The 27,667-nt window shown below is 41.2% G+C and overlaps 1 protein-coding gene across 1 annotated transcript in view; it reads right to left on the bottom strand.

Annotated features, from left to right (window-relative positions):
* Positions 1-25,317, bottom strand: part of ENTPD1 (ectonucleoside triphosphate diphosphohydrolase 1) — a gene marked incomplete at both ends in the record, with an annotated part of 46,641 nt that extends 21,324 nt beyond the window's left edge. The window contains 5 exon segments of the mRNA XM_079535923.1: positions 4,622-4,687; positions 4,973-5,073; positions 5,075-5,141; positions 24,628-24,741; positions 25,176-25,317. Coding sequence (XP_079392049.1) covers positions 4,622-4,687; positions 4,973-5,073; positions 5,075-5,141; positions 24,628-24,741; positions 25,176-25,317 — 490 coding nt within the window.
* Positions 25,318-27,667: the final 2,350 nt, after the last annotated feature.

The raw sequence follows: 27,667 nt of genomic DNA, 5'->3' as shown, positions 1-27,667 counted from the left end.
TTGAATGTTTTCTATGTGTTTCTGGTAAACACTACTTAAGAGGCAAACATAGGTTTACTTGGCTACAGGAAGGTTGCCTAGAGAATAACTTTTTCCTGTCTACCATGCAATGCAGCCATGCTTATGATAAAGTAAATAAAATGTGAGTTAGGGCTATCACATACAAATATGTATGTATACCTACATGCCTTAGCATTTTTTTTTCCAAGGCAAAATTGCCTGGAAATCGTTCTAGTCCATTCAGTATTTGAATGTCCAGCTTTCTTCCCAAAGTTACATTAGCTGTGCTTTTACAAGCTGGCTTGAAGCCTATTATTTGCTCTTTATGTTTCCAACCACTCTTGGCTTCCTTAGACTTTTTCCTCTGACTTAATTGGTATTTGTACTGCTCCTCCTAGCATTGAAAAACTCCATCTGTAAATCGGAATGATTTTTTAAGTGTTTTTTAGATCATTATTGAAAATATCTATTGCCATCAGACCTGTTGCAGAATACCGCTGGAAGCACAGCTGTTGAATCATGATTTCCTTTGATAACTATTTTTGAGGTCTGTTGTTAACCAGGTTTTAATCCATTAGTTCATTCTTTCCTGGAGAATCACAAAGACACTTTTGTAATCAGAAAAAAAAGAAATTAAAAAAAATCAGAAACGCATCTATTGCTGTGGAGGCAGATTTCTATTTACTATTTGCAATCACATTTGCTGTCTCAGAAAAATAAAGCAATCGCAAATAATATATTGGAAAACAGATCAGATAAAGAACTGCTTGCCTTCTTAGCTCTACGCTCATCCACCCTGTGGCTATCAAATGCTGGACAGGAAGATTTCCATTTCCCCTTCTGTGACTTGGTTCCCAACCATCTGGGAAGTCAGGCCTTAGGGATTCCCTTAGCTTACAGCCCAGATTTACTGAATATTCACTTGATTTTTAAGAACATTTTTTTTCCTAAAAATTCTGTAAGCCTCCAACTTCAATTAAAGAAATTCTGAAGAGGATGCTAATAACAATAATATATATAAGACAAAATGGAGCCTGTTTTTCCAAATGAGAATCATGCCAGGCTTTCTTGATATCTATTTCCTAAGTCAACTGGCTTTGTACAGAAAAAAAGATTTCAAGAAAGCAAGGGTCTTGGAATACTATGGTACTTGCAAGAGTACTTGGGAGTGCTTTCCTCTCTGTAAACAGATTCACCAGCCACTGTGTTTCAAACCAAAGGGAACACAATCCTACTCTTGTAAGTAGGACTATCTCCATTTTAGGACACAGATTAATACTTGCTTGAAGGAACCACATGAACTTACAAGTTTGCTCCCATCTGGGATGAGCAATTTCCTATCTGGTTCTTTAGTTCCTGTTATTTTTGCCAGCATTATCCATTTCTATAATAACATTATTCTGAAGGCCTTTCTGGGAAGTTTCATACTCCATAACCAACCATTAAGACTTGATCAGACAGGAGGATTCTCCAACAGCTTACCACTGATGTTAAAATAAATAGATAACAGTTCTCTAGGATATTCTATCTTTCCCACTGTCAGTGATTTCACTAATGTTTGTTGAAAATTAGCATCAATGAGCATAAATATTCTAACCAATTGGAGCATTTAATCTCAAATTGTTATAAAACTTTATTTCCCCCACGAATCTTAATCTAACAAAACAAGCTACTTAGTTATAACACTACGTGAAATGTTCCTTTATACCAAAATTCATTCTTCTTCAAAATGTGGGAAAACATTTAACTGAAACTACTGTGCTTTTTTTTCCTGCACCATCTTTACAATCTTACCCTTTCTACTTCCAAAATGATTACGGGGTTGCTACATACACATTATCTTGTTTCTACAACACAGAACACTTCCTTTGAATTGTGCTGGTTCCTACTAACTTAATTTAGAGAAAGTGCCAACATGTCAGGGAAAAAACTAATCTCCCACAATTCACAGCCAGTACGTGGTATCACGTGTTCTCCATTTCCTCTCTTCACTTTGTATTTACTTGTTTCAACTTCTGTTTGCCTCCTTCAGTGCCCCCACAGAGCTGGCCAAAGTCATCCTCATTTTTGTTTCTGGAGTGCTATTCAGTTCATATTCTTTGAACTTGCAGCCATTATTGACATTCCTTTACATTCTTTCCCTCAGCTCTTAATTTACACTGCTCCATGCTGGAACAATCATCGGTCCATAGAGAGCAGTCACCTGACAGCAGCAATTAAGTCATCATCTCTATAAGCTGTTCTGAAAGTAATGCCTCCTATTTCATTATGTTGGCCCACCACATCAGAGGAGGATGTTGGTGATGTGTCAGTAGAGGTTGAAACTTCTCACCATTTGTGTGACAGATGGCAGCAGAAGGGGAGTCTGACACAATGCTGTCTGACATGGAGATGTATACTGAATTCCTCCATGCAGAAAAAAATGGCACCCATTGATATTCATTGACCACTGCTGAACGTTTATGGAGATCAAACAGTGGATGTGAGCACAGTGAGGTGGTGGGAGATGTGTTTCAGCAGTGGCAACAGATTGCAAGGTGAAAGACAAGCCGTGTTCCAGATGGCTATGCAGATGTTTCCTAGCCTGGCATGCAGACTATTGGTCGTGGCTGGCAAAAATGCATCGCTAATGGTGGTGACTATGTTGCAAATTAGTGTTTTTTAGCCGAACATCTGCTTTATCAAATAGTGTTATTGTGCTCTTTGTTGTAGTTTCCATGGAAATAAATAGGAGGCATTATTTTTGGAACAATTTTGTAGTATTCTACAACAGTTACTACCTCTTGCTCAGTTCAGTACCTTCTATGCCCGATTCTACTGATTTTAGATCGACTGAACTTCACTGCTGCCTGCATCATATCAGTACCATATTTTCCCCAGACTGAAGGTCCCCACAGTAACATTTGTTTATTTATTTATTGACTGTTACACTTTGTGCACAAGAAGTTATTCATGCTGACCACTGATACAATCTGTTGCTCTGTAGCACCCCAAGGAGAATTTCTTCCTTGGCCATGCTAGCATACTGACCCACATTTCAATGCAGAGCTGACAGTATCTGTATTAAACGTACGGGTTTCCTTCAGATGAGGAGTAGCGTTTCAAGCCTGTTACAGCCCCTATACACAAAACAGGTAGAAAACAGGTCTACCTTCACTCCTGACTGCACAGATTAATGAGCTAACCTCCCACTTCCACCAGCCTATGCTTTACAACTTGAAGTGCATTAGACTTAGAAAACATTTCTTCCACTCAAAAAACAATTAATTGCAGTCTGTGACATTCAAAACACGGAGAGGACTAGTTGGCCTTTTTATTTATTTATAGAAAAACTGAATCATCTTTTGATTCCCTGCTGTAACACTGATGAGAGCCTTCTGGACAAGAAGCTATCAAACTAGTGCAAACTGCTGCCCCTAAGCATCTAGCTCAGCTCAGTAGCTAAGTTTCTGCCCAGATCCTTATCCGTTTGCTACTTGCCTGCATGTCTGTGCTTCGGCTTTGTTTTAAAAGCCCCACACAAAGAGCCCCGTGCTGTCAGCAGTACAGAAAGACAGCCCGTTGCTGCAGAAGTTGCTGTAAATAGTGTAAGCCATCCAGATAGACAAAAGCAGATTTTAAGCTAGAAAATGTTTCTGCCAAACGTTAAGTGCCACTAGCGCTGCTGTGCTTCATGCTACGAGCAACAAAGCTGCTGATTACAAAAGGCAAGCCCTGGGACAAGAGTTCAAATCAATAACTATGCAATAAGCATCTTCAGCTAACCGCTGCCTGGGGCTGCAGTAAGGCGAGAAGGCTTCTCGGAGGGGAATCCTCCTCTTCCTCCCTCTCCCGAGCCGGTTCTCGCTCTGAGCGCGAGCCCAGAGAGCCCCCAGCACAGCACAGCGATTCTCCCCACCTCCGAGCTAGCGCCTTCCACCACCTTTAGGCTTTTTCTGGCTTCCAGCGCCCTTCCCCGCGCCGCGAAGCTCGCTGCGAGCAGCGCCAGGCTGCACCAGGGAGCCCCCGCCGGCCCCGCCGCCTCTTCCCCCGCAGCGCCAGGAAGGGAATCCTCCGCACTGACGGAGCCAAACTTCTGCAAAGCGCAGGCACGCGCTGCTCGGCTGTGCCTCCGGGGGTCCCCCGCCCGCCCACGGCCAGCCCGGAGGACCCCGCGCAGCCTCCGGGGCAGGAGGGAGGGAAGGCAGGCAGGCGGGGACGCCGCAGCCCGCTCTCGGCTGGCAAACGTGCACGAGCTCGTCGAGCACAGCCTCCTCCAGCGCGATGCCGGCACGGAGCTGCCTGCCTCCCGCAGCGCCGCTTTCCAGCGCCCACAGGACGCTCCGTCCTTACCCTTTGGCTCGTCCATCAGTGCCGGTGCTCGCTCCCTCCTCCCCGTCTCTCTCTTTCCCTCTTCCTTTCTCAGCCTCTACCGGCTCTGAGCCGCCTTAGCGAGAGGTGCTCATGTGAAAATGGGCGCTACAGTGGTCCATAGCAGTGGGAGGGGTTAGTTTACACGGCACAATCTCTCTGACTCGGAGGCTGATCTCCCGCTCTCCTCACAGCGGGGGTTTCCTCGCAGCCACCCCGCTATCGCTGCCGCGGGGTCCCCCGCCGGTCAGAGGGTCCCGATGGTGCCTACCTGCGGGGGCTGCGCTCTGAAGCAGGATCGCATCGCTGGCTCCGAGAGGGGATGAGGTCATTTTGGCTGCCGAAAGAAAGCGTTATGTCAGTCTTTCAGGTCATGGAGCACTGAGCAGATTTTGCTTTGTAGAAGTGAGGTGCACGGAGAGAACCATCCCGTGCTGAGAGACCCACCTTTGTGTGTGAGCTTGCGGCAAGAGGAGACTTGCAATAGTTCCTAGTCACCTGCTGTGCCTGCACCTTAGAAAGAGCTCACACCTCTACGCACACCCTGGGGAGCTTCAGTAAGGAGCCAGTTATCAGTCACCTGCTGGGAAGCCTCAAGGGACCCCACCGACCTGCTGCCCACCTCTTGCCCAAATGAAAAACATGAGCTGGCACCAGATAGGTCTCAGCTTCTCATGTTTAGGCCATTTCCCGACAACCCACCTTGGGTCCCCAACCCCACTTTGGGCATAACAGCCCCTCATGCCAAAGGGAGTTGCCATCTGCCCCAGCTGCCCCCGCTTTTTCACTTCCTCCTCAAGGAATGGCAGCTCCCCAAGCTCTTCCTGTCCTTGTGTGTTTCCCTGCTGACTGCTCAGAGGGTACAGGCATCAGGGCATAGTCCAGCACTACCACTGTGCCTTTACTGGTTCCTGCTCCTCTGGAGCATTGCTTTGACTGACTCTCCTTCGTGCTCCTTGGCTGTGGCATGTGGACATGCTGCCCTACCCAGCTGCCCACCACCAGCTTCCAGAGGGCTTCTTCTGAGAGGAGAGACAGGAGGTGCTGGGCCCTGCAGGCTGCTGCTGGGGCCTGGAGAGCCGCGGATGGGCACAGACCTTCACAGCCCCTCTAATCCTCTTGCCTTTGAGCAGCCTTCTGACTGCAGGCCACAAGCTAGCAGTAAGGAACAGCAGGCTCTGTGCCAGTCATTTTCATTAAGAAAACAACACAAGAAAGTAGTCCTAGAGTCAGGCATTTGTGCTCAGATAAGTTTGCAGACAGTGTGAGGAGGAAGCTTGAAAACAGAAATAAAAAAGAGGAAACCAAGAGATCAGGATGTAATTTCCACACATCTTGAGCAGGGGTTAAGTATAGCAAAGCAAGAGATGAGTGCCACTCTTCTGTTCCTCTGTCATAACACAAGTATCCTGTGCAATTCTGGAGGAACAAAACACATCTTAAATACCCATCTTCTTCCCAGCCACACTAAGATCTTAGTCTTAGCTATCTCTACATTTAAACAAGCATATGTATCTAAAAACACTGAATATCTTCATAGATGTCTCAAGTTTGCTGTGTTAAAGATGAGCTATACTGCCTTTGGGACTCAAAAGGAGTAAAAGTGAGCTCTGGGACACTTTGGCTTAGTTTCCAGCAGGAAACAGAAGGAACCATCACTGACACTGGAATCCCATTTTAGGATGGGAGAACAACACAACCATAGGAAAGAAAAATCAGAGGCCTGGGAACAGATGTGCCAGCATTAGAAAGACAAGTAGCTTGTTTCTGCAGAAAGAACTGTTATGAAAAGATCTAAAATACTTCAGGCCGTCCGATCACCACTCAAGAACAGCACTCAAGTCCTTGTGCTTGTTTGCTTAGCCCTGGGGTATATATTTAGATGACAACATCCGAATGTTTTAGGAAGAGAGGAATGGCAGCTTCAAGAAAATCTGTGTAAACACTGGCCTTAACAGAGTTTGGCTGAACACCCCTCTGCTTTCCCAGGCTTCTAGTGTTGGTGTGCTGGTTCAACTCAGCACCAGCAGCTAAAGCAGCAGCCCTGGGAAGGAACACAGAAGGTACACAGCCCTCCACTCCCAGTATCTATGAGTCAGACAGATAAGCAGTAAAGGTCTCCAGAAAGACAGGAATGCTTTAAATTGGTGGGACCAGAGGGAGCAGAATTCCTTACAAAGAGAGGCCATTTTGAGTGATTCAGGTGGCTTCCATTTGGAAAGAAAGGCAGAGAAGAGGAACAGAAAGGCAAACATCCAAAAACACTGCATGTGCCAAAAGGTATGTCCCTCCTTATCCCTCTCTGCTTTGAGACTTCTTGGCTCGCACATCCCATGTTGCAATCACCCCAGACACGGCAGTTTTCACAACACATAGATCAAGTCCTCCTCACATCGCCCTGGCAATAGGCGATGTCTGAATGCTTAATTTGGATACCCCAAACATCTCCTTTGTGAAGAGCAAATCTCTTGGATGACTTCTAAAGAGACAGACAAGAAGCAACAAGCTCTGTGATAAGTCACTATCTGCACTCAAATTTATTTTTAAAAAATGGAGGTAATGGAGAAAGGAAAAACTGTTTTTGTAATTTAAGTAAGAAGATAACATGACCTTTACCTACAAGCTCCTAAGCATTAGCTTTATGAAACACATAATTTATAGGGATGATGTGTCTTTCTTTTACTATAGTTCCTTGTCTTGGTTTAAATATCTGTAATCATCTTCTCAGAGGATATCTGTGCTGTCACCTACACTCACAGATCTCATCACCCAGCACCTGTGTATCACCTTTAGGATAACACCTTTTCTACTGCATTTTTGTCTCCTATTTTTTAAAAAGCATCAGTAAGTATTACTGCTTCCTCTATCATCCAGCTCTACGTGTCTCTTTCATTTCTTTGCTGCTTCTTTCTCCAGGCCATATCTGTATTGCTGGTTCCTCTTCCATTTTAATGTAATTTCCTCAGGAATCCTGAAGCTATTTTTCTTTGAAGTGCAACAGATAAAAATACCCAACTTGTTACTCAAACACTGCCCTGTCATCACCTTTTCTGACTGCATCCTTCTCCAGCCCTGTTCACATTCTGTAGCTTTTGCCCATTTCAACTTTTTGTGGTACGGGGATCATAGTGCTCAGACCTTACTTACCTGCCTACTGTTTGTGAGTGATGCCCATAATACTGATAAAGAGGAAGTGATGTTCATTGAAACTGGTGTTTAAAAAAAAAAAAAAAAGAAAAAAAGAGTTCCTACATTTATATGTAGAACTCAGTCACTTTACTAATTAATTTGTTCATTATGTTTCTCTAAACAGCAAAGCCGTTTAATGCAAATTGTATTTACACCAAATAAACAAAATAAGTTATCATATCCTTATAGTTAAAAATCCATGAAGCTTCAGTAAAACATACAAAGAGATTTTCTCATGCAGCCTCTGGATAACAGAAGCAATATGATTGATGAGCACTGAAATATTTTGAAGGTGCAGTACCAAAGGCCTGCTCTCTAACTGCCAATGTGGTTTACACATTCATTAGCAAATGATTGAACTCCATGACAGGCCTGCAATACTATACTCTATAGGCTCATCATACCTTCAGTGCTGTTATATCATATGATTAGAGATCCAATCGCCACCTTCATTTCACTTTACAAATCTACATAAACATAGTAAAAGTAAAAATAATTCATTTCATAAATTCTACAGCTTAATTAAAAAAAAAAAGTGCTTGAAAATGTTAACATGACACAGGGTTCATTAAAACCCCATTAATGAACAGGGTCATTAGTTGCAACGAAACAGTTGCTCTTTCTGCTCAGGTTATTTAATACACCTGATTTTACCCATGTCAGCTGTAAATGTTCTGAACTGAACTACAGAGCAATTCACTTGTCAATTTTAATAAAAACCATCATGGTCCCAAACAACACTGGCAGCATCCTGGCCTATAAGTCTGCTTCTCAAACCATTAACCATCATATTAATACAAGGTATCAGAATTCCCCTACTGGCAACTGAGCTATTGCTTTCTCTTTGAGATAATGAGGCATGAAGTAATATCACTGATTTTGAGCAAATACGCTTGTGTTGGGACATTCCTGAATAATTAGATCTCTTATTCTCATCGTTTGCATCTTTTAGTATCTTCCTATTGTTTTATCTGACAGAAGTAGCAGACAATCTGATAAAATGAAGGCAAAAACCTTCCAATGTTCCCACAGGAGGGAGCTCTCTTTGGCCACGTGTGACATCGCTCTCAGGAACCATCACCAACTGCCTTAATTTCCTAAGTCTCTCTTTTGATAGCATTAGGCCAGTAACACCTTGAAGAAAGGATGTCTGTGAAGGAAATCAGTAAAACTTAAATAGAGTAAGAAATTAACAACAACAACAAAAATTCTCAAAGGCCCAAGAATATAGACCACGAAAAAGAAAAAAAGAGTGAATCAGGAGTCAGTAGTAAATACATCGTGAATAGATATAGGAAGACAGTGAACATTAGTTGCCCTGTTTAGCATGCAGAACTTCACAATACCTCCAAAACATCAATTGCAGAGTGAAACTAAGGAAAGTAAACTAGCAGTGGCATTCATGTGTTGAATAATTACTATCTTAAGATAGAAGAAAGAAAATAGTCTTCTTATCTGCTCCTCTGTGTGATTTCATGACCAAACCTCAATTAAGATTTAATAAAACAAAGATTATCATGCTACACATTGGTAGCCAAGACAAAGATTAATATTAAAGTAACCCAAAGCAGCTATTTTCAAAAAAGAACCATGTATATTTAGATCAGATTAAGTCACTCAATTCCAGTATTTTTTTTTTCAGATAAAAGTACACAGAATGCAGAAAACATGCATAAAATGAAAAGGAATAACTTTAAGTTATTTTTTTTTAATGTCTGAATTCAGCCTGACTACCCACTCACCCTCTGTTGAGTGATTTGTTCTTTATTAAGTGAGCATCTGCAGAGGAAGACCAGTTGTAGCACAGACACGTTGTCCATCAGATGTCACCCAGTCAACAGCCAAAGCAAAGTTGACTGCATCTGTCCAGAAGGACTATCTGAAGAGTGTCAAAAGGGAGATATCATAAAAATCCTGACCATCTTTAATTTGCATATGTTTGTTAGCCATAAATATACCCATGATATATCAGCCCACCTGCTCTGCCATGTTCTAGAGGCAGAAAATATTCTTCTTTCCAACAGAGCTATTTAAAGTAGGCTTTGCAATGTGAAATCGGTAGTCATCAGTTTATGTTGGACCACTTACTACCTTTTTCCAAAAGGGAATCACTAGATCTTCACAACTGTAGAACCTGCTGCCTTCTGTACACCTCACCTGATGGCAGTACGTCTGTTCTGAGTTACTGCATGATACAACCACAGAGAAACTGTCTCTAGAAATGCGAGTTCTCAGATATTTTCAGTCTTGCTTTCAGATTTGCACTGCGCTTTTTCTCCATGTGAATTTATATGTGCCTTGGATACAAACGTTTCAGTGTGGTCACCTTACTTAGTCTCTGGGAGGTTTCATGTCCTGTTTTCTTCAGTTTTGCACTTCAGCAGACCAATAAAAATAGGAAGGAAATGGACAGACTGCAAAGTAGCCCTGAATTTTAGAAAATGCCCCATATTCTTTCACTGATGATGGGCAGTTATTACCTCCACAGGTACAAGTACTTCATGTTTACGTAATTTCTTCATCCCATTCCAATCCTCTTTGAATTAGCAGAAAGAATTAAGTAGCTATTATGTTTAAAACAAGCAACTTTCTATGTACTTGCCTTGATTTACAACTTTGGCAGAAAAAGGTTAAGGCTTGAAGATTTCCAGCTGTGTGAAGCCTCAGCTTTAATCCTAAATTTACAGCCTAATTTGTAATTTTATGAACTATAGAATTTGTGCATATATACAAAGCAGAATCAATTCAGGGTCCAAAGACAAATGACAGAAATAACTTCCTAGCCCTTCTATTTCTATTAATTGTATTGGTTGATTTCGTTTTTATTCCTTATCACCAACTTCAAGTGATATCTGTTCCATATCTAATTTATACCCACAGTGAATGACCAGACCTGCCTCCTTACTAAATACACCTGTACCATTTCAAATCACGCTCACCTGTCTCTCTTTGAGCTGTCCTATACACCCAAGCACAGCTTTTCTCATTTAGCATGCGGGAGGCATCACTCATCTCGTTTCTTTTATCAATACGTCTCCCACTGGGTATCCAGTTCAAATGACCACGTGTATTGTCACCTTTCAAAACTTCCTGCACAACTCACTTTTAGGGATTTTGCCTCCCAAGTTTGGTACATTAACACAGTCAGTTAGAAATTACTCTCATGTGTAGGCACGACCTTATTTGTACAGTGCTGTTCTTACCCACGTGTGCTTTCTGTGCTTGGATGAAGAAACTAACCACCTGTGCAAATTCTGCTGGTGATATTTCCAGCCATTATTCCACCCTAAAACAGCAATTGCATTCAGCAAATAAAAAGCTCATGCTGTTGGGGTGACAGGACAGGTAGGTGGGTAGTGGCATTGCTGGAGCAGGGTCGAGCAGCACTGGTCAGGAAGAGATGTGGCATCACAGGCAAGGCAGCAGCTGCCACCTCCTGGCTCAGCTCTTGGTAGTGCTGCTGGAAGCAGCAGCAGAACGGCTGCTAGCATTCAAAAGCAGTCACTTGCAAGCAAACAGGAATTTATGGGGTTTAGTCCATTTCTTAAGAGACTTATAAGTGAGAAAAACAATGTAAAAACAACAAATAGTCCTAGTTTTAAGCCCATTAGGGAATATCAAATTTCACAGTCTGAAATCTAGGTTTAAGTTTTAAGCTTCCTTCACTAAATGGATAACTGGTTTTTAAAGACCCTTCGGTCATCATGCAAAATTTCTCTCCCGCAGCTTTCAGCGTGGAGAGAGAGTTGTTCTGGGAGTCCAGAACAACTGCCTACTGAAGTTATGGACTTCTTCCCTCCTCTTCTCTCTTACACAGCACAGACTTCCCTGAACTCAGCTACGTCTGCTAGAATAACATTGCAGCACACAAAAAAATCAAGCATGCTAAAAATACATACTGTAGGTATAATCCTAATTATGCTTAGGTTAGAAAGATTTAGTAACCTTGGAGATAGAAAACAGTGTAGAAATGATATTTTTAGCATCAAGGAACTTCTCCAAGCAACAATACCACACAGTACAAAAATATACCAGGTCAGTACGCTTCAGAGATTTCAGATGTTTCATCCTCTTATGGGCTAAACCATAGTACTCTTTGACTATATTACTCTGAAATGTTTTGTTTTTTTCTTTTCATACTTATGTTCCCTGTGAACAAAAAAAGCTATATAGGTGTGCAAGGATGTAAAAGAATTTTAAGCATTTCGTCATTACAAACTGAACCTAACTCCACAAAAACTGAGTTATCCACTTCATTTCCACTGTTTTCGTACTGAATTTGCAATTTGAGAGCTGAAAATGCCAGTCTGAGTCTGGGTGGAACGCAGCAATTTCTCAGGGGTTCCACATTGGTTGGTGTATACCTTATAGCTGAAAGCCATCAGGCTTCAGTCACAGGCACCAGCAGTCTCAGTTAAAGAATGCTGTTAGAAGAAAACCCCACATTAATTCTCCCCTCAGAATCATATTTGTGTGCTGACAGTACTCCCCATTCTCTCCTTGGTTTCTTCTATTATGAATGTGCCAAACTGGCCTGCTGGAGCAAGCACAGCAGCATGCCAGCCCTTCCTATCTCCTCACTGGATAGTGAGTGGAAGTGTGTCTGTGTGTTTACGTGGGACTGTACAAGGAAATGACTAAAAACTGTGTGAAAGCTGTTAATAACAGCTTTGTTATATTAATAGCAGTTTAATTTCTCCTAAATAAAGTAGAACTCTTCTTGTGCTGCTTGAGATCTTTGCCCCTCCCTGGTTTGATGCCATGCTGGGGAAATAGGCAAGCGTCATGTAGTGTAACTTCTCTAAACGTGTATAGCAAATGAAATTGAGCTTGAAAACTTAGTGACAAAGGCTATATATGAAAGCAGGTGCACTGAAGATCCATTAATAAGATTTACCAGACCAGCTTTGTTTGTCATTGATACCCAACGCATATCCCTGAAGCTGTGCCACTGTACGCCGCCCCAGTAACTGGCACATGCTTTACCATAGGAAGGAAACAGAGTTTTAGACAGCCTGATTTAAATGCAGGCAAATTTAAGTATTTAACATAGGAACAATAGGGTTCTTTGTGGCAGGGAAAAATGTTTTTTCCTCCAAGTGCTGGCAGATCAGCCACAGCCTATTTGGCTTCTCTGTTGCTCTCAATGCTTTTCATTTTTTTATACTCTGTTTCAAAGAACAGTCTGGAATTGGGGGAAAAGTGTTACCTACCACTGTGACAGACGCTTGCTTAGCATTATGAAATTGGAAAATGCATTTTCCCAAAGCACACCTTCATTTAAACTTACAAATCTCTTACAAAGCTCCCAGAATACCTGACGAGGGCTACAATGGAGCATACAAACACATGTACTGCCAACCTCAATGCGTTGCTCTTTTCTCACATAGCTTTCCTTCACCACGCTCCCTTAGCATTCACTTTTTTTCTATTTTTAAAATTTTCTATTGCTCCTGCTCCTTTCCTGTTTCTTGTTCTTTCTGCTGTAACTACTCACTTCCTACTATACCTCATTTTCTCTAGTAAAAATATTTGTTCTTACTTTTACATTAGGCTTTTTCATCCGCATTTTTCATATCTCTTTTATCTGGAGAAGACTTAGGGCAGCTGTCACGGTACAACTGGTGTGTTCTTATCTTTCAAAAATTCTAAATGATATGCTGCTAAACTATGTTTAAGCACGAAAGCTGGCTTTACTTTAGAATGGTGGTAATAACAACAACATTGCGTGAAATTGTTCCCAGATGTAGCCTATAAGACTAAGTTAAAGATGACAGCATTTACAGTACTCTAATCAAAGTACTGCATGATTTATGTACTAGTCTATCATCACTGCTCCAAATGACTGCCTATAACTGAGATCTGGCAATCATTTTACATATATTAAATATACTTATCTCTTAAAACATAGTAATGATAGCAGTAAAGGACAGCAGTGACAAGCTGAAGATCTACTGCAGAATGTGCTCATTTGTAAGGACTGTTGTTTCTGTTTCTTATGCAGCAACATTTACATACAAAAATATGTTTAAAAGCTACTTGGATGAAAAGATGGTCACTGGCAGAAAGCTAACATTTAGACTCTTTATTTAGTTTTTAGAATATTTGCCTGTGCTCTAATAACTGAACTTGTTCAAACTACAGAATATACTCTTCTGATTCTCATTAGTAATTAATTCCTTTGTTGAAAGAGACAGAATTGCAGCTGCTGATTTATTTTCTTTTTTTTTTTTCACTCCTCCTTTTTCACTCCAAGGCATGAATCCTAAAATTCTGCAGATTGACCCTATTCCCAGCTGACTGCTCTGGGCACAGGAAAGGCAAAATGCAGGAATGTGGTATTTATTCTGAACATCTATTTTTTCCTTTTATGTATTTTTAAACATGCATCTGTACAAGTCTCCTGATAAAAGAATTCTGCTGGAATTCTTCCAGGCAATTTTCATCACCTCTTTCTAATGGAAGTTGGATATTTGTTATCCACTCCTCAACATCAATCTAATAAGGAGAGCTGACCACTACTGTTAATTTACAGGAGGGAAGGAAAAATCCCTTCACTAGTAATATCACCTCTCCAGACTCACCCTGTTCTGTTCAGCAATCTTTTACTTAGCTTCTTACTCCCATTTCAGTATCTCTTTCCATGCAGTTTTCTGTTTTTCATCCTCACAAACTTAGAAACCAAGCTACTCTTGATGAAACTTTCTTCCTTGAGCCCATCCTTCAGTCACCCTTTTAATAATGAAATCTACAAAACTGCCTTACCCTCCAGTGAGCTGTTAAGATGGCTTTAAAAAAAAAGGAAAGCAAAACAGAAGACAAGCAACAAAATAAACTGTCCAATACAAAATATCAATGTCAGCAGCCTTAGGCATTGCATTGAATCCTGGTCTTACTCCCTCAACTGCAATTCAAGAGTCTGAGTTCAAGAGCAATTTGGGACTCCGGCCAGAATCCAACAAAAGAGTGAAAGAAGATCCGGTCACTCAGGCTAGAGCTGGAAACTTGAAACAAACAGCATCCAAATCACCTCCACCATACAGGACACCAAGTGTGCTAATGTGCTTCTGTAGGGCTGCTGGAGAGCAAGCAGACTGAATGCAGGTAAATGTTCAAACTTTTAGAAGCTGCAAGGTTCATTACAGTTCAGAGACTGACTATATAAAAATATTCATGCTACAACATTTGAGATTCTTTGCAAAAACTAAAAATCTGAGATCAAACTATGTTTTGATCGCCTGCTCTGTTAGTCTCTTAGTTCAGGGCATTTATTGACTTCAATTTCTCAACATGCTGAAATGATGCAGTGGAGTACTGGGATCTTCTGTTACAAGACAAAGGTCTGTACTCATGGCTTTCTCAGAGTGAGGAAGAGGTGAGATTATATTCAGTGACAGTGCACCCAGTGCAGTGCTTTCCTGGCTTGCCTGTATCTCCCTTGGTTGTCTACAGCCATTTCATGCCTCAGCACCACTAAAACACTCTGCTTTTATCACTTTTATTTTGGATTTATGCTGCTTCTTAGGCACAAATATCCCTTCAGGATCCAAGTCATTCCCCAGGGAAACACAAATACAGACTTGCTTGAGGCAGAGCATGTGAGCATTGAAGAGTTAGCAGACAGACACAAGTCATGGTTGCTGCTCTTTGGGTCTAATCCCAGGCTCAGCAGAGCACAGAGCAGCCCAGGAGCAGTTTGGTCAGCATCCTGGGGCAGCTCCACGCTAAACAAAAAAAAGCGTCCTGTCCTGAGGGCTGCCTGATTGGCCAAGCAATCAGTGCATGGATCAGAAGGACAGGGAAAGATTAATCCAGACATATTTCCTGACTTTGTGCCTTCTTCCAAAAAATGTCCTGTGTGAATAATGTTTGATGCACAAATACTATCTGATATGTTCCTGCTGTAAATGCAAGTCCCACGAGCAAGCAGCAAAAACTTCTTCCATGCTTGTCACCAGCCAGCACCAACAGAAGCAACAAGTAGTACACAGTACTCTTCTCCCTTTACACACAGTTTTGAGTTATATTTGGCCCTATGGGGTGGGCCAATGTCTGGAAAAACCAGACAGCTTCAGTGGTGAGATTGGAGTGAGAGTTTTTCTGAGGAAGTTAAGGAACAACCAAAACCATGGAAGCAGCAGTGGATGCTTCTCTCACCCCCTAGCAAATGAATAGAAAGTAATTTAAGAAGCATTTTCAAGAGTTTTACTGCAAATATGACCATCATTTCTTTAAGGAGTTGATGTAAAAATAAAACAGCTGACACTGTCACAGGTGAAATAACTTCCTATCCTATTTAAATTTAAGCAGCCATTAGCAGAAAACTTCCAAATAAAGCATTTATAAGAAGGGTAAAATGCAGTCTTTTCATATATTTTTAAAAAAATCACGGTAATTGAATGCTAACTTAACCACTGTGCGTGCAGCAGGATTTGCTTATTGTATGGTAACTATTGAGTCACACCCTGAAGCACTGATTGAGCACTTGGGGAAAGGACCAGTCAGCCGTGGGAGCACAGGTGAAGGCAATTCCACTGGAAGGGGTGGATTCTGGCTGCACCTCTCTTACACTTCATTTAAAGGCTAACTGGGTGGAGATACCTTTCTTGTGGAGTCTTTCCTATGAGTCTGGATCTTCAGAGATGGGTGAGCACTATTCCTTTGTAACCATTCTATCTGTGCTGTTATACTCCTGTATTGCCCTTTTGCTGTTAACCTTTCCACTTGTAACACTTATATATTTATCTATTCAAAGCTGCTTTTTAATGTGCACCACAACAAATATTCTTTTCTCTTGATAAAGCAGTAAAATGGAATTATGACGCATTTACCTGGTGTTCACGCTGCAGAAACAGAAACCTCAGAGTTCGTTCTGAGGGTCACTTAACCCATTCAGGCACCTTTGATAGCGTGATTTTTTTTTTTTTTCTTTTTTTTCCTTCCATTATGAAGGCTATAATAAGAATACTACAGATCAAATACAATGAAACAGCTTTATCTCCAGAGATGTTCATAAAGGGTTATTACAAAGATGCTGATTTAAAGCGTTAAAGCGATTTTTGGGCACATCGCCTAAAATCGTAACCCTTCTAAGCACTAATTTTTTAAATTAAAATATTTAAATTATTTCACTAACATATTAGTTTAAATGACATAAGGCTTTATCAAAGCATTTTTTCCAGCAGAACTTAAGCCCCAACAAATGAAATTGATCTCTTGCCTGAGGCATCTGCAGTCATCCAGCAGAGACCTCTCCTAGTGCAGTGACACCAGGTACAGTGCTGTCAGCACCACAGAGCAAAGGGTCTTTGCTCAGAGAGGGGTCAGGCCCTGGCATTGCTGCCCAGAGAGTGGTGGGTGCCCCATCCCTGCAGGTGCCCAATGCTGGGTCAGATGGCCCCTGGTCTGGTGAGGAGCACCCAGCCCACGGCAGGGAGTTGGAACTAGATACCTTTAAAGTCCTTTCCAGCCTATGCCTTCTGTGATTGTGTAGTGTGTAAATGTAATAGCATTGCTAGGGGTGTTGTTTAAGGCTAAACAAATATGACTATGCACAAACACTTTTGACAGCTACCCAAGCACTGATCAATATTTGAACACAGCAGAACTGTTCAAGTAATACAGAGAGCCGATTATCTAAGGAGATAGGTAAATAACTACCAGGAAGTCCTTAATTATATAAATCTGCTGGCTGAAATAAGCTATTGACATGGAAATAAAATATTAACTATAAACATAACTTAGTCAGTACTGTAGATGCGCTGCTCCACCTATTTTCCAATCAGCTCAGAGTTAAATGGTCGCTGCAGGTAGTTCTGCCATGTTCAACAGGGGTGTGCAGTGTTGTCTGTAATCACTGTGAGCCAGCAGGCCAGGATGAACACACACCTTCATCCCACAGCAAGAAGAGCTGCTGAAGCAGAGCGGTTTCTGTTTCTGAGGATGATACCACACTGCCACCTTCAGCAGGAACAGCAAATCAACATTAATATGAGCATTTTCCTCCGTTCAAGAAAAGAAAGGCTAAAGTGATCTTGATTTTTGTTACAAGTGAGCATTAAACACACTTCCCATCCCCGTGTACTGCTGGCATAAGCAGCATTTTGCTGTCATGAAATAAAAAGATTAAGCACCTGCACCACTGAAGTTTGCCGTGTTCTGCTAAGGCTCCTTGAATACAGGAATAGCGGGGAAAGACAGGCTAAAGAGCAATGATACAGTGGTAATTATTCCTACTTACTAATTAAACTGGTTTGACGTGAATTTTTCACAGGTATACTGTGGTTGAAAGTAAGTCAGAACCAAGTAACTTGTCTTCTTCCCCCCTATAAGCATACAGAAATACACATCTACAAGAACCGATCTCATCTAGCACATACATGATTTAAAACATAACACTAAATGTTCTGTTGGCATACTTAATGTATGCTTTAGCTATCATACTCTCTGTACTTCTTGATATATAATCTTACTTTTATGGTAAGTCTTGTATCAGTTCAGCAGAATACATTCACCTTGGAATCTCTTGATTTCTTATTTGCTCAAGCCTGTACCAACAGATGAAGAGCTACAAAACTGCAATTTCAGAAATATTAAGGAGTAGCTTTTGCTTATTTCACTCCCAGATCCTTTTCTCTGTATAGCCTGTGTTCTCTGATCCATTATTCATTTTCAGGGCACAAAACCATATTTGTATAGATTCCCCTCCTGTCTGTGCTTATGCATGTTTTTGTTCTGTTATGAATATCATAATTCATCAGTAAGACAGTCAGACACATAGCAAGGAGATAATGCAGGAAAAAAGCAACAACTTTTTTTCATCTGAACCCACCTTTTATTCTCGTATTTGTCAAACTGATCAGAAAAGTGTGCCAGAGTGTGCATCCCTGGGCCAAACACAGGAGCTGGACTTCCATAATCTTGCTCCTCATAATTTAGGTACAGACAGCTCCTATCTTCCAGCTGTTTGCTGTCAGCCCAAACCCAACAGTAGAACATTTCGCCTAAAGATATTAGTTTTCCAGGTTCCTCCATTGATGGAGTATTGTAGTGTTATTCTTACGGTCTGGAAACTCGGTTGTAAGATCATTTGTGTATAGCATCGTTACATCATGGTGTGATGTGAATTCAGACAGAAGATTAATGCCTCAATTTGAACAACTACTAACAGGCAATTTCAATCTAAACTGCAAGCCTTTAATAGAATACACGTAAAAAACAGAAGGAAAACTAAGGACAGAAACAGTACCATAGAATAATAAGAAGAAAGCCCTAGGAGCCATTAAGGTAAAAAAAAAAAAAAAAAACACAAAAAAGTGCTATTTTGAGGCTCTGACAACTGCAGTTCAATTTTTAGATGGCATCTTCCATGTTTTGCTGGTTTTAAGAATGCATATGCAGTTAAAGCTGTACTTTTCAAATGCATGAGTGATGAGGAGACAAGCACTGCATGTTGCAAGAACTGTTAATTTAGTAGACCTGAGCTAAATTATTTCCTTAGTAATTTAAAAGAGACCCTGAAGATAATTCTCTCCAATTTCATCAATTACTGTGTGATTTTGAATCAATGTGTCATCCAAGACCGCTGTAGATGTTGACTCACATTAACTTCCACAGGGTGATCCTTACATGTCATGTATATCTATAACTCCTTTTGAACTGCCTTTGGCATTTCCTGTTCTCAGAAGTAGTTTATTCATGTCTGATAGATCAGCCAGATGTGTATTTTCCTCTGGAAGTAATCCTCCTTATTTATCTCCATGGAAGCTACAGCAGATGCAAAGAGCACGATAACACTATTCTCAGCTACAAAACACTGTTTTTTCAGCATAGTCACCACCATAAGTTATGCATTTTCACCGGCGATGAAATCTTGCTATAATCTGACAGCTTTACAAAGAGAAATTCCCAAACAAATAATGATGTGGCCATCATCTCCTTGAAGTGAGCTTGTAGAAAGTTTAGCCTCACCAGTTATTGGCTTAAACACCATTAGTATTTCTACATAGTAAGAAATGAGCGGGCTCATACACACTGTATTGATAACACAGTAAAAAGGAAACCGTACATTTTGATAAATGTAAGGTTAGTAATTTAAATAATATTTAGGATACTATTGTCTTGCTATTTTTCTCCTTGCATATGCTTATATTAAGCAAAAGTCCTGCAGGCAGTTGTTACAATCTCCGTGTTCATGGGTAAATGTTAAAGTAAATATCACTTAATTCTTCTTCTGTTTATACATAGATATTAGTCCTTAATAGCATATTAGCGTCTACACTGAAGGAGATAAATAGGAGGAAGATTACGGAGTAGTGCATAACCAACTTTACAATTTGGCTCAGTTTCCCCAGTGTGCTTTTCAAACTTAAGAGAACATTAGCGATAGGAACTTGTAAAAAATACTGTGTTAATAACTATGGAAGCAAAAATAAATTCCTCCTGTTTGTAAAAGAGAGGAACTTCTACATGGTCTCCCTAAAACTTTAGGTTTCTAATGTTGTGACATGCATTGATATACAGTACAGCAGCATAAATTAAACTGCAAACAGATAAGGCACATGGTCACAGCACAGTGCAAACCTATTTGGGCTGGAAACAATTCTTTTCTGTGAAAGCAGCATTTCAATTATATATCATCAACTCCTTTCATCTTGCTCAGATCACATAGCAGGTAGGACTTGGGAAATGAATCTTTGATATATTAGTTCTTTGTCTTTTGCATGTCTTATGCATAGCTGATGATAAAAAGCAATAACATTTGAGAACACTGGTGGCTGTTTTAGGTAGACTGATCATGGAGTAGGTGAGAGCAGAAAGTGGCACTTTTTAGCCAACTACTTTCATGAAGAGAAGGAAAGGTTCAGCTGTTGCTCCAGCTTCCCTTTGGGGAAGACAAGTCAATGATTTTACAGTGATTTGGCATCACCATTAGGGCTGCACAGCAGCGATGCGGTGAACTTGTCTGGCTGGACACTCACTGCATGCCTGGTGTCTCTTAGCTCCTCCTATTCCTGCTTACAACTGCAGTTTCCTAACCAAGCCCAAGTGCATTTATCATGGCCCACATAACAGCGATGCTAGAAAGGTCATGATGTATGGCATCGTTAATAAACTACGCAGCTCCCTGCAGTAATGGAGAAGGTGAAAATGGCACCTTGATGCACTTGCTTGAGGCTTTTTATTGGTAGCTGAACAAGTACATTCTGCTCACAATGAAAAGTGAGCATTTCAGGCTAGTGAGACAACCCATCAAGCCACATCTTCTAAAACAGCAAGATACATCACAGCTGGAGGCTCACAAATTTCCGCTGTCCTACTAATAAAGTGGAAAATTGTATGTGATGCAAGGCTAGCACAAGCCTGCCTGTTCTTGGCAGAATCAGTTAATCTACCTAGCCTTTCAAGCACTGACAGCATTATACAAAGAAAATCAATCGCCTGAGATAACCAAATCCACTGTCTTCATCTCAGCTTTTTCACTTATTTCATATAATTCTGGAGTATTAACATTATTATGGACATAATGGAAACATAAGTACTTCATTAAAGCCAGCACCTGGACATGTGTAATGGCGTAGAAAGAGCTAACAAAGATGGGACATATGCATCCTTACTGCTATGAATCAAGTGACAAGTGATACAAACAAAAATATGTGCTTCTCAAAACAGCCTCTAAGGAAACAATGGCTACAGGTGGAGGTGCCTTCCCCTTCCAGGGTGGTTTCACCCTGGGGTGCTTTGACACTGTGTGGGAAGAACTGAGCTTAACATCATACCAGAAAGCTGTGACCTGATCTGAAGGTGTTCAATGCAGCGTGCATCCTGACTGCACACAGCAGCATCTGCACTGCTCCAGACTGAAAGGCAGGGTAGTGGAGCCCCAGCATCAACACACTTTCATTTCAGCTTATGAGTAATCCTGCAAGAGGTCAGACCAACATTAAAGCAAGCCATTAAGCCTCACTGACTTCAGTGAAAGAGAGAGGTGAGAAGCTTGCTTGACAAGTCTTGACAAGCAAGAATTTATCAAGAGAAGAGAAATTTAATTCCTACGTGGATCTAAAAATGAGGAAAATATCCAATACTTACAAAAATGATTGTATTTTGTGACTCTTGCTGCAGGTAAGCAAGAATTTGTTTTCTGAGACTGAGCTGCAAGATACAAAAGGTGATATGCATTCCTAAATTTGATCTACTTGTGTTTTACTACCCGTATTTTCTCTGCAATAATCTGGGACGGCTGCAGAATATATTGCCCTGAGGTCACTGAGTAATCATAATCATTTCAGCGCAACTATTCATGCAGTCTGTATAAAGTATAAGAATTTGTATTTTCATGGGCAAACATTCCTATTGGAGTGTAGATTGTATCAAGTTTTAGAACACTGACTCATCCTCTACTACTCATAAAATATACAGTAATCAGAAGGCTTTTTTTCCTGCAGAATTCTAAAGCTGGAGAATGTTTTGTGGTGTTATTTGCATGTCTTCCATACATTAGCTGGGACACTGTACAGTGAAATATAGTTACCCATAGTAGTTTCAAATAGATACTTCCCAAAAAAGCAGATGGGAATCCTCAACGTTGGCATTACCTATTTCAATTTTTAATCAAGTAATATTCAAATTCCATATGCCAGCAGGTGTTTTTCTGACTTTTTGCTCAGCATTTAGCTTAGGTGCAAGATTGAATTATTTGATCTCACTTTCAGGTCCTCACCAAAACTGCTTTTATTCAGGACTGGCTTAGTAAGAATTCCAAACATTTGCTGTTGCATTAATATCTCCAGAATACTACCCACAAAATGTTACTATATAAGTAAAAATGGGAATATATTTTTGTTTATATTTTGTTGATATATTTGTTGATATTTTATGCATCAATATGATACTTAAATAGAAGTTATATGGGCTTATTTATAAAGGTTATTTGTTACTAGGAATGCATTTCAAACAATTAAAATTTGATAGCCGATCAGAATTAATACATCTCAGGAATCCCAGGGATGCAGGGGTTCACTGTATTTTCCATTACTCTTAGGGTGCCAGCCGTTGGAAGTCATTACAGATTATAATGCTTTTTTAATCAGCGCTGCAGATTACAAGAGGTCACCAAGGCGACAGTTTGTACTGAAAATCTCCCCCAAAACAACTTACCTGATGTAGGTGCAGAGGGCTGAATGCATGGAGTTAAAATGATTTCGTTCTGGGGACATCCAAATTTTGTGTGTTCTGTGAGTCTTTTCTGCAAGTCGTTCTCTGAAACCATTTCATTACTCTTTACCAGCCTGAGGATGGAGTCAGCTGATTTTCCCAGCTGATGAATGGCTCTATTCAAGGATTTGAGCCTGGGGTTAATAATTGAGCCGTCCTGCTCCAGGGCCAGCCTCAAGGGCAGGTGACAGATTCCATGCTTCAGAGGTCCTATTGCTGCAATGGGAAGGGGCAGGAAATGGGAGCCAGAGGCACTCGGTAGAACCCTCATAATCCAGAGTTAGATTAAGCAACATAAGCTTTAGTTTTACATTAAGACTTTACTGACAAACTAATATTCCAAGCCAGGGGAACCAAATTCATTTTCAGCACTGTCATTTAGCTGCTTCTCTGCAGCAGAGAGTACTGCAATTGCTCATGGCCCAGCTGCTGTCCCAGGTGACCTGAAGTCCCAGTGACAGCCATCTTATGTTCTTCTGTGGAGAGAACAGTGCACCCTGCACAGAGTTTTTTTTAATGCTTCTCAACTATCTTAATGGCTTGAAGACTTGAAATCCAGATGGGTGCTGTTTTCTGACTTTCTTAAAAGTGGATTACCTTTCAGATTTTTCTATTTGAGGACTATGAATGGTAATAGGCAATGCCACACTGCTGCTTTGAGTTTTCTGACAGATTATTTCCCATCCGTTTTAAATTATGACCTGCAGTTAGAGGGAACTTGAAATAGATGTTAAGAAATAAGTAGGAAAATCCCTAGAATTTTCAGAATCTGATACTTTCCATTAGATATAATCTGTGCTCAGAGTACTAATGGGAATAATAAACAAACATCAGCATTTTTTCTATGCCAGTTAGTAATAGAACCGTCTTTAAAGCTGTTTTCTCAGTTCCATTGCTGTGAAATGCCACATGGGACCAAACCTGCTGATTCTACTTGCAGCTGTTCTGTAAAAGAAGAAATCAGGGATTTTTTTTCTACTGGGGTTCAAGCTTTATGCCTGACTGATGAATGAAAGATAAGCGCTACACATGTTACAGTTCAACTGTGTTCAAACAAGAGATGTGAGGGGAAGCATCCCAGAGCAAGGACACTCAGCACGTATTCCTGACTTAATATCAGATCAGCATTCAGTATTTGGAGGGAATGTGGGATTTCATGTTTCTAATTTCTCCTGCCCACAGATGCAGTAATAAATAAAGGCTTCAGGCAATAACAGCAACAGAAAGGCACAAGACAGCAAGAAAATACGCTCCACTTTTTCAGAGATGTGCTTTTCTTTCTGGACCTCAGCCCTTTCTATAGCTTGGGGCAAGATTCCAGTGCTGCAGCAATGGAGCGTCAGAGCAGCCTTCTATAAGAAGGCATGGGTAATCATTTTGTAGATAAAGACACAACAGAGGACATATGCCTACTTCTACCATGAGGCTAGCACGTGCTAGAGAAAGGAAACAAACCTTGGATCCTTACTGCTAGAAACCAATGGACTGGACCTCTCAGAATTTGCCTTCCTCAACTGTCAACATCAAAAAGAAAAGCAGTGCCAGTGGTTGAAACCAAAGTTCATAGAATCATAGAATTGTTTGAGTTGGAGGGGATCCTTGTAGGCCATCTAGCCCAAATCCCCTGCAATGAACAGGGATATCTACAGCTCCATCACGGTGCTCAGAGCATGCTCCAGTCTGATCTTGAATATCTCCAGGGGAAAGAGCGTTCCTCTTCTGTCATCTCTCTCCTCCACAGCTTGGACCAGCAGTTCCATATTTTGACACTGGTAATACTGACCTTGTCAGGAAGGATTTCTTTTGCTTTTCCTTATATCGTAACTGCAGGGAGTGACTTCTGACAGTAAATATTAACCTGTCAGACATTACTTCCCCCAATACAGCCTGGTATAGGAATTGCATTTCCTTCATCTTGTGTTGTATGGAACAGCATTACTCCAAAGAACACGATACTTTTGTGCACCTCCAATACGTAGACAGATCCTGAGGAAAAAGGTCAGAAAGAAAAATAGTGCTAAAATTTTCCTTCCAATCTCTGCAGAGCAACTTGAACAATGTTACCCGGGAACATCCGGAACACCTGAATAGCATGGAAGTTTCTGGCCAAGGTGGCTGGGATGCAACTATTGCAAGCAGGAAGACAAGGCAATCAGTTTTATGAGAGCTTTGCTTCAGAGACATGACAAAAGAAGTACAATGGGAAGTGCCACTATTGATTTTTTTTCGGCAGACATCCTTCACCACTTCTCTCTACAGCACAGTCAACTCAAAGCCCATTGAGGGGGAAAAAAAAAAAAAAAGCATCGCTTACCCAAAGAAACTAAAAAAGGCAAGAATAAGCAAAGAAATGGCAGCAGCTGCTCAGTGGCACCCACGGGGCTTAGCCATCACGAGCAGGGGGGGCCCTCACTGCCCACCCTCACGCCCCCGGCCGGGGGCGGGCTCGAACCCGCGGTCCCGCAGTCGCCGGCCGGCTGCCAGGCTGCACGGAGGGAGGCAGCCCCGCACTTCGACCTCTGCCGCGGCTGTAGGTAGGTACGGCACCGCGCCTCGGGACATTGCCCAGCGCCGCTCCTGTCCTTCCCTTGTCGTGTCGTTTTTCCCCACTCTGCTCCATTGCTTTTTGTTTTTTTTTTTTTTAATAACAATTACAGTTCTCCCCCCGTTTGAGGTATTAAGATGCATTCTTTTAGGATTAAAATATCAACAGCCAGAATAAGTCAAATTACCATTGGCAAAATAAAGGTAAGATCTAAGGAGTGATTTCTATTTCTCACCACCTTCCCCTGTCAAAAAAAAAAAACAAAACAAAACAAACAAAAAAAAACCACCCAACAAAGCCTGCAAAAACTTGTTTTTATATGTACTGCTGGTTGGCATATGGTGAAGCTTCTTCTACAGGAAGGATAGTTTAGGAACCAGCTTCCCTATTTTCCCTCATCGCTCTGCCAGATCTGTACTTCAGCTCAACATGAAGGTCAACACTGCCTATGCTTTAAGAGAAGTGTGCAGTAATTGAAGGAGAAATGCATTGGTTAAGCCTGTTGTTGAGTATTGGGTCATAATGAAGGGAAATATTTGAATTAAGCGAAAGCATTTTGTTTTTCTAGCATGCTTTTTTCAAATAAAAAGTAAACCCACCCAGCTAGCAACAATTTCAGCGTCTATTCAAACGTTATAAATAGGTACTTAAAGGCTACTTTACAATATGATACAACTCCAGGTGATTCTAATGACTGTCACAGAATATTGCTAAAGCAATATGTACTCACAGAATGGGAAAAATTCTGAAGCAGTCACATGCTTATCCCTGTGGGAAGATTAGTTAAATATGTATTAGTGAAGGAAAAAAAAAAACCCAAAATATGTGTTTTAATAAAAAAAATAGCAAACACTTTCAAAGCCCTTTTTGTGATTTCCCCTTGGAGCTCTTGCTGACTTTGAGCTCAGTTCCACATCTGATAGAGCAACACCCTTCTTCTGAGTTGCACTTTGATGAGTATGAGCACACAGCTGAGCCCAGGACACTGAACTTATTTGAGACTATTCACATTTTTGTGTGGTTGGGTGGTAAGAAGTATTTCATCTGTGAACATCGTTTGCTAATGTGTATGTCTCTACTGAGTAATTTTAATTAATTTGGGCCAGCTTGTCTCAAATGCAACAGCTTCCTTGACTGAAAAAGACAGAAATGCTTTAAAATGTGATTATCTCCTTTCTTGTCTGTCATCCTTTTGCACTGCTTGAAATGGTCGGTTTGGGAATCTCCCACTTACTGGATACTTAGTTCAGCAAAGAATTAAAATTTGAGACCCAAGCTGATAGGAGGTGCTTGGAGGCTGTGTCTCCAGAAAACTAATGCTTTCTGCACAGGTTTTGACTGTTCTTATGCCAGTCTGTCAAGAAGAAAAATCTATTATGCAGATTCATAGTTTACATGAACAACAAGGTGTCATTAGGCTACATTCCTCCAGCAAAAAGCCTTGCAGTTGTAAACAAAATCAACCGCAAACTGAGGGTCTGATGCTGTTGTGAATCTTAGGGGCATACTGAGAAATACTCAGCCAGGAGGAGAGAAGATGGGGATGGCTTTAAGCCTGATCTGCTACCTCGGGGCTTGGTCCTCAAGCGTGTGTTCAGTCATGTGCATAGAAGTCTCTAATTCTCCTATCCCAGAGGCTGCATGGAAGCAAGCTGAGGGGAGATGAGCTCAGTTCTGGGCAGTTTCCACCTCACAAGAATGCTATATTGAGGCTCAGACATCAGGGTGTGTGTGGTGGGACTCCTCCAGGTTATAAGCCAGAAGATCTTAGCTTGTTCTTAACTTTCATAAGGAATGATAATTGAAGCTGGCATCAGAAAGACATAGTTTCATTTGTCTTTTCAAATCAAGTTATTACTTTCCTAATCTGAAGCAGCATATTCTATCCAATGTGATGAATTTTCAACTATTTACATTAATCTTATCTACTTTGATAGTGTCCAATCAAAACAGTGGCTTCACTTTAAAACGGGCTGCAGAAACAAGTTAGGCTGGTTTGTATGGCTAGTCAAGTATGGTTACATACCTGCTTTCAGCTTTCACTTATGGGTCCTTTAGAAACCTGATGACCCAAAGTTCTCTCCCAAGTAGCTGCCAGGTCTCAGGTGACCAGGAACTAGTGCTCAAGAGATGGGTGTTCACTGTGTTGAAGCTGCCTGCACCTTTCTTGCCAAGTCAAAAGTGCCTTTGAGGTTAGATTAATCATCTTCAGCCTCTCAAGGCTGTATTGATCTTCAACATTCATCCTTCAAATACTGCGAGAACTGAGCACCTCTCTACTCTTTGCTGCTGTGGTATGGGCGCGTGAATGGTGACCATCAGCCACCAAAATCTATGTGATAGGAGAGTATCCCTGGCTGCCTAGGG

This window comes from Tetrao urogallus (genome assembly GCF_951394365.1).
Source record: "Tetrao urogallus genome assembly, chromosome: 5".
NCBI classification, from domain to species: Eukaryota; Metazoa; Chordata; class Aves; order Galliformes; family Phasianidae; genus Tetrao; species Tetrao urogallus.
Note: the sequence above shows the minus strand (reverse complement) of the source record. Positions and strands in the feature narration are given on the sequence as shown.